This window comes from Chinchilla lanigera, unplaced genomic scaffold, assembly GCF_000276665.1.
Source record: "Chinchilla lanigera isolate Chin_1 unplaced genomic scaffold, ChiLan1.0 scaffold00017, whole genome shotgun sequence".
Taxonomy (NCBI): domain Eukaryota; kingdom Metazoa; phylum Chordata; class Mammalia; order Rodentia; family Chinchillidae; genus Chinchilla; species Chinchilla lanigera.
Genome location: NW_004955418.1, coordinates 27,303,952 through 27,321,067, shown reverse-complemented (window position 1 = coordinate 27,321,067; position 17,116 = coordinate 27,303,952). Strand labels below are relative to the sequence as shown.

Genomic DNA, 17,116 nt, shown 5'->3' with positions numbered 1-17,116 from the left:
GTTGCCTGTGCTAATTAATTTTGTGAGTATACCATGCTGTGCCATGGTTTCCACATGTGGTCAAACATTCTGGGTGGATTGTTTTGGGTGAGACTGACGTTCAAGCCAGTGGATTTAGAGTAAAGCAGGTTGTCTTCCGTAATGTTGGGCATTGTGCAATCAGTTGAAGGCCTTAAGAGAACAAAAACTGATTTCTTGGTTCTTAATTATGTTAACCCACCCACCGAATTATGGGCCTGTCAGTTTCCAGAATTGAGTGAGCCAATTTCCTTAAATCTCAACCTCTCTCTCTCTCTATCTATATATATCTACAGATATAGATATATAGATATAGACACATATATAAATATATGTCTGTATGCATATGTAAGTATGTGAAAATATAGTGCTCTTTCTCTCTTACTGTCTTCTCTATATGATTTTTTAGGTCACAGTGAAAATTTCAGATTTTATTTATAACAGAAGTCACCACACACACACACACACACACACACACAGAATGGGGATAGAAATATCACTGATACATATAGCCTTTATTCTTGTGCAGTTTTTTGCACAGTACAAGAATAGTAAACCCCGTAATGTTATAATTGATGTTGCCATGCACTCACGAGACCTCCCATGCACACTGAATGAATGGTGAATGTCTAGTAGGAAATCCAGAGAGGAGCAGCTTAGTTAGTCAGAGGGTGTGTGGGACGGCGTCACACAGTTGTGTTTTGGCTTGTGAAGTTTGAGATCCGTGTAGGATGTTCTGGTGGCACCACTTCAAGAAGGAGTTAAGTACATATGTAATGCTGGAGCTGAGGAGCGGCTCCACCTCAGTTTTGCAGGTTTGCGGGTTGTCAGCTGCCGTGTGACAATGGGAATTGTGACTGCACATGGCCCAGTTACTCTACAGGGGAAAATGAGTGGTGGGTCAGGGGATCATTTTGGAGACGTTACTATTGAACATTTGAGAAGAAGATAGAAAAACACACTGAGAAGAGGTGGTGGATAAATGTGATGAGATCTAAAGAGTGTCAGGGGATCCAGGGAACGATTTATCACTGTGTACTACAAAGGATGGAACCGCAGGCACATGGTAGGCAGCAATTATTAATATTAACTTATTAATATTAATTTCCAGTTATGATCAGAATAGCCTCCTAGTTGGTTGAATTCACCCATAGAATGTCTTCTCATTACTAATTAACACACATAATGAGACTAAGGAAAATCCTCTAGGCCAGTGAGGTCAAACCTTTTAGAGCCTGAATGCCAAACTGCAACCCCAAACCACTTATTTACTGCAAATGCCAGCACTGCAATTACACCTGAATACTGAGGTTTTAGTTAGAGAAAACAACTCCTACATTAACATCTTTTGTCTGAAAAGGAAAACACAGTAAAGTGCATGCCCTAGGTTCACCACTGCTGCCCTAGGCATTAAAGTATGCCATGTGGAACAAGAGACTCGTCACTTCTATTTTAAGAGAATAATGGAGTGAACATTTATAATCTTTCAAATTAACTTCTGAGATTTCCTTCCCACATAGACTTGAAGTCTCCCTTGCTTCTTCTGTCCATCTGTTCTTTCCTCTCTCAGATTCTCTCACTCCCATTAGTGATTTCTGCAATTATGGACAGTATATTAATCCTTAGTTGTTACTTCAAATATTAACGAATATAATGGGATTTTAGAATACTAATACATTCGTATCATAATAATTCAGCATACTTCTTGTGTCTAGATGATTACATTTTGAGCATAAGAACCTACAGCATTCAGATGTTCAGCTCCTTGCTGATCATTTGATGAGCTTGACATGGTTTTTCAGGAGTCCTGAGAAGTCTGTGCGAGATAGTATTTTATTTGGAAATGTGAGATCAGTAGTCTCACAAATACAGTCCTCATCTCTGCAGGGGTCCTTATTAGTGTCCTTTTCTCAGTCTTAGGTGCTTTGTGAGAGAAATTATACCACTTGTCAACTTAGATACAGTACTGCTGCTTTAGGAGATTCATTTGCAATTTTCTTTATAAAATAAATATAAAATGAACCTTTCACAAGGTCAGCATGAGCTACAGTTCATGATGCAATGATCTTCGTACATATATAGTTGAATCAAAATATTTAGTAGTTGGTTATTGTATAATTAGACCATCGTAATACTGTTTGATCACTGTTTTCAGTAATGTGGCTTCATTTTTATATGACTTGATTTTTACAACTATACATTACAACTCTGTATATGTCTACAGTAGATAAAATATTCTGTGTTGTAAACTACAATGGATAGGTTTTACTTCTTAAAATGTATACATTGCTAGATACAGGTAAGTTTTTCTCTGATATGTGTAACTTTAAAACCACTTACTGAAAAAATGGAATCCAGTCTGACCATTACTTGACATGTAATAACATCAAGATACCTTTATTCCTCTTTTTCCTTTAATTCACATCTTGTTCTCTGGATCAGAATGAAGGTTCAGTTCTGTGTGGTTATCTAGTCTACTTTGATAATATTCTATAGCAGAAACCGGGTAGGGGATGTGTTCAAAACACAATAGCAAATCACACCTTGATAATTCTGGGCCCCCAGAGACACTTAGAAAAGCCACAGACGCTTCCCTGGAATTAGTGCTAGTCATTCATGATGTATATTTTTGCATAATTCACAGAAAGTGTGTTTTTCTGTGGCTACTCTAAAATACTCAAAAATTGAGAATAAAACTTTATACATTCTATTATGAAGTATGATTAATTTGTATTTAACCTACATGTCACCATAGCATGAAGTGCTATTAATCCATTTTAACCATGTCATTGTTGCTTAAATTACCCTTACCCATAAAGTACACCTACCATATAGCCCTCCCAGGCCCTGCGCTGGGGCTGGAATCCAGGACCTTGCCCCATGCTAGGCACGCTCTGCACCCCTGAGCTGCACACCTGACCCTTTGAATCCCTGAACAGCTTAGACTGTTTCATACTTCGTGTTCACAGAATCACTGCCTAAATTATTTTCTTTGCTGCACCCATTGTATTCATTTACTAATGAAGATCATTCCACAGACTCTTTTCCAGCCTTTATCAAACATCTAATGTGTGTCCAGAGCTGTGCATGGTACTTCAAAAGCTATGGAATAAATGAAAGGCATGGCTTCTGGCCTAAAAAGTTTAAAATTTAAGGGCAAAGACTATTTCTGAAATAACCAGAGAAAATACCCTAAGCAGGACAAAAGCTGAGTGATAAGTGGCACGAGACTTAATGTGGCCTATTCCGTGTAGGCTGCATTCAGCCGGATTTAACCTGAGCTTGGAGAGAATGGGTAATAAGATGTGGCATTTCATCTTGGGTCAGAAGGACTGGCCAGTGGACAGACATCCAGAATAAACAAAGCCCTGGTTGGAGAACACGGATTAAGTGTTCTGAAATTGAGGATTTTTAATGAAGATTGCATTAAAAGTTCTAAAATTATGTTTTATTAGCTAGCAGAAATCCCTGAGAGCCATGCAACCCACTCTGATTATTGTTAACCTTTAAGAAGTTCATTGTTTTCAACCTTTTTATAATGAAAAGCGAAGACATAGCTTAAAATCTGTGATCGTGGACTGAAATGTGGTTAGCACATTTTGCTGTACTCTGAATTCTTAAAAAGATTAAAGAGGACTGATTGCCTAAAGAAACTTGTTTTGGTCCATCTCTAAAGGAAGAGATATGCTCTTAAAATGTCTTAGATTTGTGGTTTTGGAATCTGCTGTGCTAGATGAAGTCATGTTTTTATATTATAGACTATTTAAAAATTACATAACTAATAAAAAGAACAGCTGTGTGAATAGTTCTTCTCAAACAAGAAATTAGAGTGAAACATTTGAAAACTGACAGACCAATACAATATAGCTTTGTGTAAATTTGTTGGTTTTAAAAATGATGTTTAGTTTGCCACTTTTTTTTGCTGTCATTGTTGCTGAGCTGCACGTAGGGCTGGAGCACAGAAATACCCTATGGTTCTCAGTTCGGCAGACCCTCATTACAGTCCAGTCCGTCCAGGTACGTGCTGCCTGGTGTTTGTCAGCGCGTGGCTGGCCCAAAATGGAGCAGGGGCGGTAGAAGAGCGCTTCCAGCGCTGGCCCTGAACCAGCGAGTCTAAGCAGAGCGCTCCGTCAGAGGCCCTGTCTCATGCATTTGAGAACTGAAAGAGCAATAAGTTAATCTTTGTAAGTAGTGTTTGGAAAGTTTCTGATGTTCGTATCTGATAAAGATCAGAAAAAGGTGACTATAATTAGAAAATCATTACCAAGAATGATTGCCGGCGCTTAAGAAATGGCGTGTTAAATTTATTTTATACTGAATAGCCAAGAAAAAAAGAGCTTTAAAATTTCTCTTTGGAATTTTGAATAAATACATTTGAGTGATATTTTGACAGAAGTGGTTATTAGTGATTTAGAATTAGTCCTTTCTTTGGTATGTAAGAGAAATATAGAGAGAAAGACTTGTGTTTATCTTTGCATTTGTATTTTATAAATGCTTCACTCAAGATCAAAGTCTCCATAAAGTCTTTATCCATGTGGCATTCTGAAATATGCAAGTGATGAAAAATTCTTTCTAAAATTGTCCATCTTTGCAAAAACTGTGTAACATTTTAGATAATAAGACAATACAGGATAATTATGGGGTTTTGAGAATAATGTAATCTGTTGCCTAAAAAATAAAATAAAAGCTTAGTTTTATTTTATATCACCTCGAAAAAGTAATTTTCCATGGATGATCTCTGTCTTTAACATTTTTGTTTGTTTATATTCATAGAAACTTCAAAGATAAATGCTCAAATTTTCTTTCAATTTCTTTATTCTTTACATAAATAAAACTTTGTTATTTAAATGTATCCCTGTTAAATGGACTCATTTTCATTATTAGGAGAAAACTACAAATGCTTTTGGCCATTTTATTCTAATTTTAAGAGAAATATAAAAACCAGGTGTGACAAACAGTGTGAAATGATTTCAACTGAATAAATTTCTTAGAATATTTTAAAATCTTTCTGTTAAGCATTTTTCAAGTTGCTTAATATAGGAAAACTATCTGAGTCTAGTACAAACATGTGTTCTCACTGAAATAAAGGAAAAATGATCTGATTTCCTTTGTTAAGTGACAAGAAGAGACAAGATAAAGAGTTAAACAGACATGATCTGCTTGGGTATTATTTTTAAAATTACACATATGAATTGATACATAATTTCTTTGGGCTTGAACAGTAATATTTATTCCTTTAAAATCCTCTGAAATATGTGTGGAATATCATGTAAATGAATGTTGTTTTTTTTTACATTTTAAGCAAATATAAATAAATGACTCAACACCTAGGAAGCATCAGTATCAACCTTTTTGGCAGGATTTCTGTAATGTTAAATAATCTTCTACCCATATTTTCTGTATCTGAAGATTTAAAGTAAGTTAGCAAGCATAATTTGTGTAGAAAAGTTTACTTTCTGGAGTTATACACATCTAAATGATATTGAAATCATTTGTAAAGTTTCCGCTTAGATTAAAAAGTTTGAATTTCTATTTTAGGGACTTGTAGTTTTATTTTTAAATTGAATAATAAGTTTTTGTCTTAGAATTCAGCCACTGGGATTGTGATGCCCTTTGACTTGCCTTTGTTACCCAGAATTACCTTTGCTACTCTAGGTCTTTTCTGGTTCTAAATGAATTTTAAGAATGTTTCTTCTAGATCTGTGCTAGTGGTATTTTGATTGGGATTGCATTAAATCTGTATAATAGTTTTGGGAGTTTGACCTTTTTCACTATGTTGGTTCTTCCTATCCAAGAGCAAGGGATATCTCTCCATTTTCTGATATCCTCTTCAGTCTCCTTTTTCAGGGTACTGTAATTTGTACTGTACAGGTCTTTTACATCCTTTGTTAGATTGATTCATAAGTATTTCATGCTTTGGTGTTATTGTGGAGGACGTGCTTTCCCTAATGTCTCTTCCTGTGAGTTTGTTGCTTGTGTGTAGGAATGCTATTGACTTTTGAGTTTTGGCTTTGTATCCTGCTACTCTGCTGAGTTTGGATATTAAATCTACAAGTTTTTTGGTGGAGTTTTTGGGGTCTTCTATGTAGAATATCATGTCATCTGCAAATAATAATAATTGAACTTCTTCCTTGCTTATGTTTAGTCCTTCTGTTGTTTTCTATTGTCTAATTGGTCTGGCTAATGTTTCCAGAACTATATTGAATAGGAGTGGTGATAGTGGACATCCTTGTCTTGTTTCTGATTTTAGAATGAAAGCTTTCAGTTTCTGACCATTTAATATGATATTAACTGCTGGTTTTATACTGCAAAGCTACTATGATAAAATTAGCAAGGTGTTGGCAAAGAAAAAAAAAAACCCTGAGGATCAGTGGAACAGATTAGAAGATGCAAATGCATCCCCAACTACACTCAGGCACCTTATCTTTGACAAAGGAGCCAAACATATTCACCAGAAGAAAGATAGTCCTTTAATAAATGGTGCTGGAAAAACTGGATCTCCACAGGGTGAAGACCAAAGCTAGACCCATGTCTATCATCATGCACTAAACTAAAGTCAAAGTGGATCAAAGATCCAGATATTAGAATAGCAACATTCAATTTACTGGAAGAGAAAATAGGCAGAGATCTCGAATACATAGGTGTAGGCAGAGACTTCATGAATAAAACCCAGACTGCAAGGGAAATATTACAAAGAATCAACAAGTGAGATCTCACCTTATTAAAAAGCTTTTGCACAACAAAAGAAATCACCAACAGAGGGAAAAGACAGTCCATAGAGTGGGAAAATATTATAGCCAGTTGTCCCACAGACAAAGGACTTATATCTAGAACATATAGAATTGAAAAAAAATCAGACCCCCCAAATTCAAAGACCCAATCTAAAATGGGGCATCTGAGATGAATACACACTTCTCAGATGAAGAAATATGGCAAATAAATATATGAAAAAGTGTTCAACAGCATTGGTCATTTGAGATATGCAAATTCAAACAACACTGTGCTTCCATTTCACCCCAGAAAGAATGGCTATCAAAACAAACATGCTGGTGCAGCTGTGGGGAAACAGGAACCCTTCTCCACTGTTGGCGGAAGTGTAGATGGGTGCAACCACTGTGGAAATCAGTGTGGAGAGTCCTCACAAAACTAGATTCGAGGTCCTCTTCAACCAGCTATTCCTTTCTGGGTATCTTCACAGAACAATTAAAAACATCATACCACAGCAGTATATGTACATTCATGTTTAAAGCAGCTCAATTTGTAATAGGTAAATCTTGGAAATAACCTAGATGCCCATCAACAGAAGAATGGATAAAAAAGATATGTTTTTTTAATATACTAGAATATTACTCAGCCATAAAGAAGGATAAACTAGAAACTTTTATAGATAAATGGGTGGAACCCAAGACCATACTCATAAGTGAAATAAATCAGAGCCATATGTGTAAACATCTTATTGTCTCACTAGTATGAGGAACAGAACAAGAAAATATGATCCAAAACCTACACTAGATATTGTGTACTGGGAAGAAACTGTTCAGAAGAAAAGATAAACTATGATGGGGGACAGGGAAAAGAAGAAAGAAAAGGAAAAAAAATGTATGTATACATGAGACAGTTAAGATAGTTATACAGCTCTCTTCTCTTAGTTCCTTGAAAAGAAAGTTTTGTTCTAATATAGAGACAAGATATCATGCCTGTACCTTGTATTCTGATTAACTGCTTTGAAGGCAACAATACTCGATGTATCAACTGTTGTAACTGTCCTAATAGCCTGTTTTGAAATTCAGTTTCATTGTTTATCTTTTTTTCTCTTTAAAATGAAAAGGAGCTCAACATTCATAGTATTATGGAGAAATGTTATTTAGCAAGATCAATATTTTAGTAGAATCAATAAGATACAGTGCTATTTAACAGAATTTCTTCTATACACAAAGTCCTCAATACTAAAGCTTTGTTTCTTCCTTAAAATTTTGATTTTTTTCTGACATACTGTTACATAAAACCAAATTAACAAAACTTCTCATATGTTAAAAAAAGAATTCAACCACTGTTAAATACTTCTCAATCTCTAACATTTTAAGCAACACTGTTAAAAGTGATATATTTTGTAAATATTCACAGTAGGTACCTATCATAAGGGAAATTAGTAATCTAGGAGGCAAAACCCAAAAACCCCAAAACACAAACAAAAGACTCGGTTTTATTCTTGTACTACTTATTGGGTGCGTGAGAATCTCTTTCAAAATATAAACTGGTTCTGAACCAAATTCTTTCTCTTACTATGTGCCTAGGTAGATTGCCTTCTTATACAGAAAATAGGATAACAGCATGGCATAGTAGCATGTTGGCTTTACCCCTTCAATAGGCAGAAGACGTACTCTGAGCCTCAGTTTACTTGTCCATATCATGGGCGAAGATTTGGTGAGCGTCAGATGAGTTTGGCTTGTGCCTCGCTGCGGTTACATACTTCACAAGACCTGACAGCTACATAATAATAGTTATTTTTTTACCTGTTCTAATAATCCTAATTTTAATATTAAGGAAATTTATAATTGCTCTTATTAATCATTGCATTTCATTATTCTTATCAGCCAAATGAGCAGTGCTTATATTCCCTTCCTTCCGTGACAACTGTGTTATACTGTTTTATTTGAAAGTGTCCCCTAGTAGAGGAATCACCATATTTTTAAGTCTTATCCTGATGTAAAAGTAGTCAAGCTTGACACTTAACATTATTATTGTTAATTTATAATAATTAGTTTTAGTCTTTGGATGAAGGCTAAATTACTATGTGGTGTCTGCAGACTTCTCAGTTTTCTAAAACTATCTTTCTGTTAACTATTATAAGAATTTTGATGTTTCTTCAAGAATTCCAGTTCACTGTTTACAGAATCATAGCATTAAAAGTCCTCATATCTAATTCCTTTTCTTATTCTGAGCAGAGTGACTTATAATCGGACTTTCATGAACAGATGGTGTAGTACGCCTATGATATTTCTGTTGCTTTCTTTTCTACCAAGAAGTATAAAGATTTGTAAAAGTTGTAAAGATTATTTTTAGGTTACTTGTTGATTTATATGAGAAACTTAAGAAACTAGAAAGTAGCCTAAGTTTTTGTTTCTTTGTTTTTTTTTTTTTTTTTTTTCGGTTCACTGAATTAATATGTGATAAATGTACTGATTTGAATCTTGCTCTTTTTTCCTTTCAAAATAAATTGGGTATGTTTAAAGCCAGACTGCTGAACCTGATAGTATCCTCAAAGCAGTCATGTTTTCCTTCCATTTCAGTTTAGGCTTGGTTCCTTCCACCTAGAGAAAGCTGCGAACCCAGCTGAGGTCATTGGAGAACTGATTTGTTACTGCCTGGACAGCATCGCAGAAAACAAAGCCAATAATGAGCACCTGCGGAAAGAAAATGAGAGACTCCTGAGAGACTGGAATGACGTTCAGGGACGGTGCGTACCCATGTGCTCGCGTTCCGAGAACCCGAGCACACTCTGTATCGCGTGGGTCTAAGGGAATGCTTTTCACATCTGTGGTACGTGTGGACCAGCCTCTGTTTACAAGAAAAGTTGTTACTATTTATACCTTTCTTGATATTATTAAACCGACTTATTAGTGACTATTGCATGTGATAAGAATGTATGAGCAATTTTGGGTCTCTTAGTATTTGGTAGCATTAACAGATTTATGAAAAATAAGTAACTCGTTGTTAAGGATCCAAACCCATTATTGTAATATTAATAAAAAAATTAAGTAGTGATGCTAGGGCTGTAGCAGACATGCAGGGTAGGTACTTAACATATATGACAACCTATGAAATACTGATTTCTGTTTCGGAATCTAAGAATGGCAACTATATCAATTGATGTTTCTTTTAGCATTAACAAGAGATTTATTTTTCCTGATTGATTGTAAGTTCATACTCTAAGCACTCGTAAAAGGCAAAGTAGTTGTGGCTGCTGCGTTAAACTACTCTCCTGGCTTTGTCTCTCATTTTTTAAGTGATGAAGAAAAAAGCTACATAGCTTCTTCAAAATGCACTTTCTCAAATAAACCATTCTTTCAGCTGCATTAGGGTATACTTTGCATTGTTCTATTATGGAAAGGATACTTGAAATAAAATGTACATTGTGAACTCTTATATCCCAACAGAGACCGTATGATATGCTATGTTTGTGTGTGTATAGTAACACTTGACAAAATTATGTAGTATATGTGTAATAATGGTAATAATGATGACATCCAATAGATTTTTATCCTATTGTTTAAGCTGTTTGCTCTCAAGCATAAGAACACAGACCTTATTTAGAATCTTTGTATGGCAGGCATCGTGACTGCTGTCGACATAGGACATTAATGAGGAAACAGGTGAAACAAAGCAAAGAGTTTTACAGCAATTCATGCATGTATGTCACAATGAGAATAAGTAATTATTTTTCTGTACATTCAGTAATATTCCCTAATTAGTGCAAACCATGTAAAATTCATTTCTAGTATCTGGTTACATTTGGTTTTCATTTATTTTATGAGGAAGCATTCATCTTGTCTTTTAGCTCTAAATTAATCTTCAGTTATATGTAGCAATAGGTAAATGATACAAAAATGAGGCCCCTTCAAAGTTTATATATTATGATGCCATGTAGAAATTAGATTTTTCCCTTTAGCTTCTGTTTTATATGAATCTGGATCAAATATACGTGCTACAAAGCATGTTTCAGGCTTATATCTGTAGTTTGGGTGTGTTTTTCTATTTTATATATGAAATGAATCAAATTAAAGGAGATACACTGTGGTCGTGATAAATCATTATATTTTTATATTTATCACTCAAAGAATCCTCTGGGTGATAGGCGATCTGATCCACAAATTTCCCACAGAAATGCAGACGGGGTATTTGGTACTTGAGCAAATTGCTTTCAAATGTCTGCCAGAGGTTGAAAGAGCTATTGTCTCATCAGTATTCAGCACCACTGCCCTGGAGTTGAAGGACGAAACAGGGAGACAATGACACCCTGTGCAGGGAAGCAGCATCTGTGAGGGATGCATAGCTTATGTGGAGCACAGATGTTTGATTTGCTCTTTCTGAACTACCCAGAAAACGCTTTTGTCTCAGTGTGGCTCTAGCTTTGCTATGTGCTCCAAGCACAGCCAGGCCTCCTGTCACCTCCCTTACTGTGCTGTTCCAGCCGTCTTCTTCGGTGGCAGTTTTTGTGCTAGCTCAGTGTCTCCTGCAGATCTGACGGTGCGTGACATTGAGGTGAAGCTATAGACAGAGCAAAGAGTCCACTCCAGAGCATCCCAGGCTCTTGTTTGTACGTAGGATGTTAGATTAGCGGTTTTACGTATTTCCCAAATGTGCTTTTCTCTCCTTGGTGAGCAGAAAGTGGCCTCGTTAAGGAGCTGTAAATCCATCTTGGTCATGGCCGAGCAGGACTTTCCTCGTGTTCTCTTTCTCAAGTCTGACTGTCCTGGAAAACGAGCAAAGAATGTGCAGCTCCAGTTTCCATAAGGCAGTGGTGTTGACCAAGTCTTTAGAGCAGTCATGGCCAACCTTTTAGCAACAGAGTGTCCAAACTGCAACCCAAACACGAAGTGCCGACACTGCAGTTAGACTTGAGCGCTTGGCTGCTGGGGTGACTTGGCTAGTGTGCCGACAGAGAGTGCTCTGCGTGCCCACGGTGCTACGCGTGCCATAGGTTCGCCAGCACTGCTTTAGAGAATTTAGAAGTAGGACAAGTGTGTAGTGAGTTGGGGGGACATAGAAACCTGAGGATCATTAGGTTTGGGGCATGATGTTAAGCCCCGCCCCAGCTTAGTTTTCAGGGCAGACTACTTTTCTGTCAGGGTCCATCCGTGATCAGTCACTTCTTCCCAACAGTGTTCCAGCTGCACAGGGAGGCCACGTGGTGTTACAGAGCGAAGAGGACACAATTCCCTAGTAGCTGAGGCTCTGGCATACATTTAATGCCAAATAGGATGTAAATACTAACAAAGACTATTCACGTACACACGTGCTCATTAACAGAAATGTATACAATCCATTAAGGGGAGACATGTCCATTACCAAAAAATATGAGTACTGCCCCATTATTCACAAAAAAGAGAGCATCTGGAAGGAGAAACTGAAGTAAAATAGTGTATGTAGTGTATTTCTGGAGTTGTGGATACTTTTTTCCCTTACATTTTGTGGACTTTTTTTGCATGTACTTTGGTATTTGAATATGGGTTACTATTCTGATCAGAGCCAACTAGAAAGACATTTCCATTTGGAATGATACAAACAAGGCTTGAATGGGGATGAGGGATTATAGGATTAGTAAACAGCGAGCTTTAGTGCACAGACTTTAACATGTGTATTTGCTATTAGTTGTAGTTAGTTACTGTTTAGTAACTGTGGTTTTGTTCCATTCTGAACAAGTGGCATTACTGGATTAATTTTGTGCAATTTTAAACAAAGCAAGAAGCATTAGAGAACTTGTATATGAATAGCCAGGTTATTAGCTGTATTTATTTCACTGGGTTTTCCCACTTAATTTCAAATAACAGCTCTCAAGTTCCATGTTACTGAATAGGTCTTTTGTTTGCTCTCAGACCTCAGTTTAGAAATTCTCTGGCTTTATTCTGAGTTATAGTTATTAAACCCATAATTCGAGGCAGTTTCCAGTGCATTGAGTTGGTACTCAGGGAATCATTAGAAGACCTTGAAAGCTCTTTTACTTTATCTTTCAGCTTGCTAGATGGAGTCATATTATCTCCAGCTGAATTCAATCTGATTTTTTAAGGAACTCAAGAGTTACCGTCATGTTTCCTTGTAGCGCTTCGCAGTGTTTAAGAATATTTGCAGCCAGAAAGCCCTCCCTTCCGTCTACTGGTAATCTGAATCCTTCGTGGCATAGTTGAAGGCCATTTCCTCTTGTTCTGTCATCAGAAAGGATGAGGAACAGCTGTTCACCATCTTGTCCATGGCTTGAAGCCTTATTAAATCTTCACCACTGCTTTCTTTTCCAGTTCTTTTTGACATTCTTTGGCTTCTCAACTCTGCCCAGATTTTCTTCTGCTATACAGCCCTGACCTAGATATGAATTTGGCCAGGAGTGATTGTTAATATCATGATTACTACACTGTTTTTGTAACACATGTTCACATTTATGTATCTCTTGTTTTATTTTGGGCTTTCATTTACTGTGTCATTTTGTTGAGGGTTTTATTTCTGTATGATATTTCTTTGTCTTCGCTCTTATTTTTTGTTACTGATTTAGAAGTTTTTCTTGATTGTTTTGTCACCCTGAAATATTTCATTAACATTCATTATTTTTCTCTACTTAGTTTTTCTAGTTTTCTCTACTTTTAAAAGTTGCTATCTTTTGGCTGAAGTTCTTGGTACCTCACTGCTAAAGTTACTGATTAAGCTGTTGTCATAGTGACTGAGGAGAGGACGAAGCATCATCAGGCCTTTCCTGTTTCATGTTATTTATGGCTTCATCCAGTTTGATGTTTGCTGTGGAGATGATCTTTAGACTAGCTGTAGTCTGCTCTAGGTATATATGGGCTTACTTTTAGTGTCAGTTATTGTTACAATTATGAGTAGTGTCACGTGAGCAGAAAATGTAGTCCAGTCATGTAGGGTATAATGGTATTGCAGCCATCAGAAGGTGGCCCCAACCGCTGGTATCCATGGGTAGCCAAAGAAGTGAGATGAGGATTGAAATGAGGCTGGGAAGTCCCTAATGATGTGGCTCTTCTAGCATGGTGATGCACTGTATTCTTAACACATTCGTGAGTTGCTTAAAGTATAAGACAATCATGTATAGCAAGCACACAATACTTGATAATGGCAATAAACAAGTAAGTTGCTAGTTTATTTACTCCACAGTCTATACTTCTTTTATTACTCTATACATTTCCTGCTTGCTAAAAGCAAGAAGGTTCTGTGAGTCAGTACACTGTGATACACCAGCAGCATGCTCCTGTGACTCATATTTAGTGTCTCTTGATTTCACGAAGTGGCCATGTGGAGTGACTGACATATCCATTGATGGCAAACCTTCTAGAGCACTCAATAAGAAACAGCCAGCTGCAGCACATGTGCCGTAGGTTCACCACCATCACCTGTACAGTATACTCTATATGGTGATTGTACAAAACCAAAATTGCCTAAACGATGCATTTCTCAAAAGACGTTCCCTTTGCTAAATGACATAGGACTGTGTTCTGGATCACTGGCTTTCCATTTCCATGTAATATATCCCGCTTAGTCTTCTCGCTCAGCTGTTTCCCTTCAGGGGAGGGACATAAGCAGCCATGGTGCCTGGCTGGAATGGCATGACCTTAAGACCCACTTCCCCAAGGATTGACAGTGGAACAAGGCCACATGGTTCAAACTGCTGGCCAAGAAGATGTGCAGGTCCAACGACCAGCAATCCAGAGCACAAAGTCTGGCTCCACTTCCTGCCCATGGAAACCGTCAGCCCATAGCAATGTGCCCAACAGGGAAGTATCAGACCATGGCATACGCCGGCAGTGGCTTTGGTGTGGAAGAATTAAGAGTGGCGAACATCAACTTCTTAAGAAGGTGGCCCCAACCGCTGGTATCCATGGGTATCCAAAGAAGTGAGAGCAGCCCACTGAGTCCCTGCAGACCACTGTGCAGGAACACTGCGCCACTGAAGAACTTACATTGGCCGCCCAGCTGGCAAGACCAGTAATGCCCATATGGGCCATCCACAAGGAGAAGGCCAGAGTCATCACTCAGGGGAAGTGAACGGCAAGGCACCTGCCAGTCCATATGTGGCCTGAGCCAGTGCCTGGCGCATGGCATTCTAGCAAAAGGAGTCAAGGAAACTTCAGAACAGGGTGTTGGAAAGAAAACAGTTCTGCTCTCTCAGAGACATGTAATCAGTCAGCAGTGAGGTGGAGAAAATAAGTGCATGTGAACTCACTCGCTTTATTACTTATCCAGTAAATACCTACTAGGCATTTGTTGAACACCAAGGACGCTGCTAGGCGCTGAGGATAAAGCAGCCAGGAAAACCCTACACGCTCTCTGCTCTTGTGGAGCTCGCGGCCTCAGCAGCACATCGGCTGCAGTGGTTTGCTGCACTTGGCTCCAGATGCGTACTGTCACATGTTCCTATTCATCCTATCAGAAACTTCCATGGTAGTTATAGAAAACATGAAAGTATTGTATGAAAAGTATCACAGGTTAACATTTTTGTTTCTAAGTAGTCAACACAATATGTGTTTGTGTACATACATATTGCTACTGGCGTATATGTTTGAATAGATAGACAGACACCTATGTAAAAAAACAGCATAAATAAGCAGTACTGTAGGAAGAAAACCAGATGAAAATAGATCACATTTTAAAGAATATTTGACAGGAAATAATTTATATTTAAATCTATTCAATAGGAGTTTGTTTATGGTATGCGTATGTATATACACATTAAGTATATACAACTGCTCGTTTATGTTTTCTACCTTATGTATCACTTGGAAGACTAAAGTAAATACCATATAATCTGTTAGTTCAGATGAGCATTGCAGAAAAATTATAATAGATAATTTTTAAAATTTTATCTTATGAAATTAAAGACATACATTGTTCTACATTTGCTCTTATTAGTATCTCCTTGGAAATACCAAGTAGGATACTTTAATTATATATGAGTGTATGTGTTTTTATGTATATGTGTGTGTATGTGGTTTTGGGTTATAGAATTATAACTTGGAGTGCCATGTTCTTCTTGTGGAGCAGTTGATAGTCTAGTAGGATAATCAAACAGTTTAACTTTATCACAAACAAAATCCTGGTTTCTATTTTGTAATATTAATTACATACTGAGACCACAGGCAGTATTTGTGTTTTTGAAACTCCTTATATGAAAACATTTTTTCATATATAAACCGGAGATGTGAATAAATTATTACGTTAAGACATTTAGATTTTTTAAAGTTTTATTTCTACTACTTTCAAATTTGATACTTATCTCAGTATATAAATTACAAATACTAATAAGCAATAATTTTTGATAATTTTTGATACTTATCTCAGTATATAAATTACAAATACTAATAAGCAATAATTTTTGATTTATTTAGCTGTCTCTATCACTTTTAAGTCAGTTAAAGCATATATACAAATGATCTTAATTACATTTTCCTTGAAGTATTTTGTTGAAATCTTGTGTATTGTACTGAGTAGAATTAATATTCATAAAAATGAAATGACTTGCTTAATTCTTTTAGATTTGAAAAATGTGTGAGTGCCAAGGAAGGCCTGGAGACTGATCTGTATAAGCGGTTTATTCTGGTGCTGAATGAGAAGAAATCAAAGATCAGAAGCCTCCATAAATTGCTAAATGAAGTTAAAGAACTGGAAAAGAATATTGAACGTGAAAGGTATCGTGTTATGGTTTTGGATGATGCATAAATTTAAGTAGAGTTTCTTCAAAAACCTCATGAAAGCAAGGTATCAACTTTTAATGCTATGAGATCACTTGATGGGCTGGAATTGATGGTTGGGCTGAGTGAAGGTTGGCATGGGAGAGAGAACGCTTGAGGAGATAGTGCCAGGTCTGCCCTCTGTCTCACCTACACTTAACTATGGAACCAGCATGAGACTTAGCTAAGTACTATTTAATTAATTTTTAGACACTACTAAAAAGGAAGCATTAATTAAAAAATTCTTTCATTTGTAAGACTGAAGATTTCCATGCACGTTTTTAGTCCTGATGTGTAAGTCATGGTGCACTCTAGAATCAGGTGATAAATATTAACTTCTAGGGCGCCTTACTCATGTTAGCTGAGAATGTGGTCCTTACTCTTCATTCTCAAAAATTTTCTGTGAAACTGGATATGCGCTTGATTTGTAAGGAAAAGTCATAGGTGACAGGTGGCTGGTGACTTCAATTACTTCTAAGTTTTTAGACATTGGCAAGTATACAAGGTTAGAATGTGTTTCCCTGGACCTGAGAAGAAGTACAGGTTTCCTAATTGCAAAGTCTAAGAAACATGCTTGATGTCACCTGGTCCTAGCTCACGTACTGGTCTGGTACTGATGTTTATCACTGTGTGACACTGGACAAGCCCTT

At 36.9% G+C, this 17,116-nt stretch overlaps 1 protein-coding gene across 2 annotated transcripts in view; it reads left to right on the top strand.

Moving 5' to 3' along the window:
• Nucleotides 1-17,116, top strand: part of Xrcc4 (X-ray repair complementing defective repair in Chinese hamster cells 4) — a 251,736-nt gene that overhangs the window by 105,178 nt on the left and 129,442 nt on the right. For both annotated transcript variants that reach the window (XM_005382306.2, XM_005382305.2), the window contains exons 4-5: nucleotides 9,309-9,475; nucleotides 16,272-16,424. In XM_005382306.2, the coding sequence (XP_005382363.1) occupies nucleotides 9,309-9,475; nucleotides 16,272-16,424 (320 nt within the window). The remainder of the gene's footprint in view (nucleotides 1-9,308; nucleotides 9,476-16,271; nucleotides 16,425-17,116) is intronic.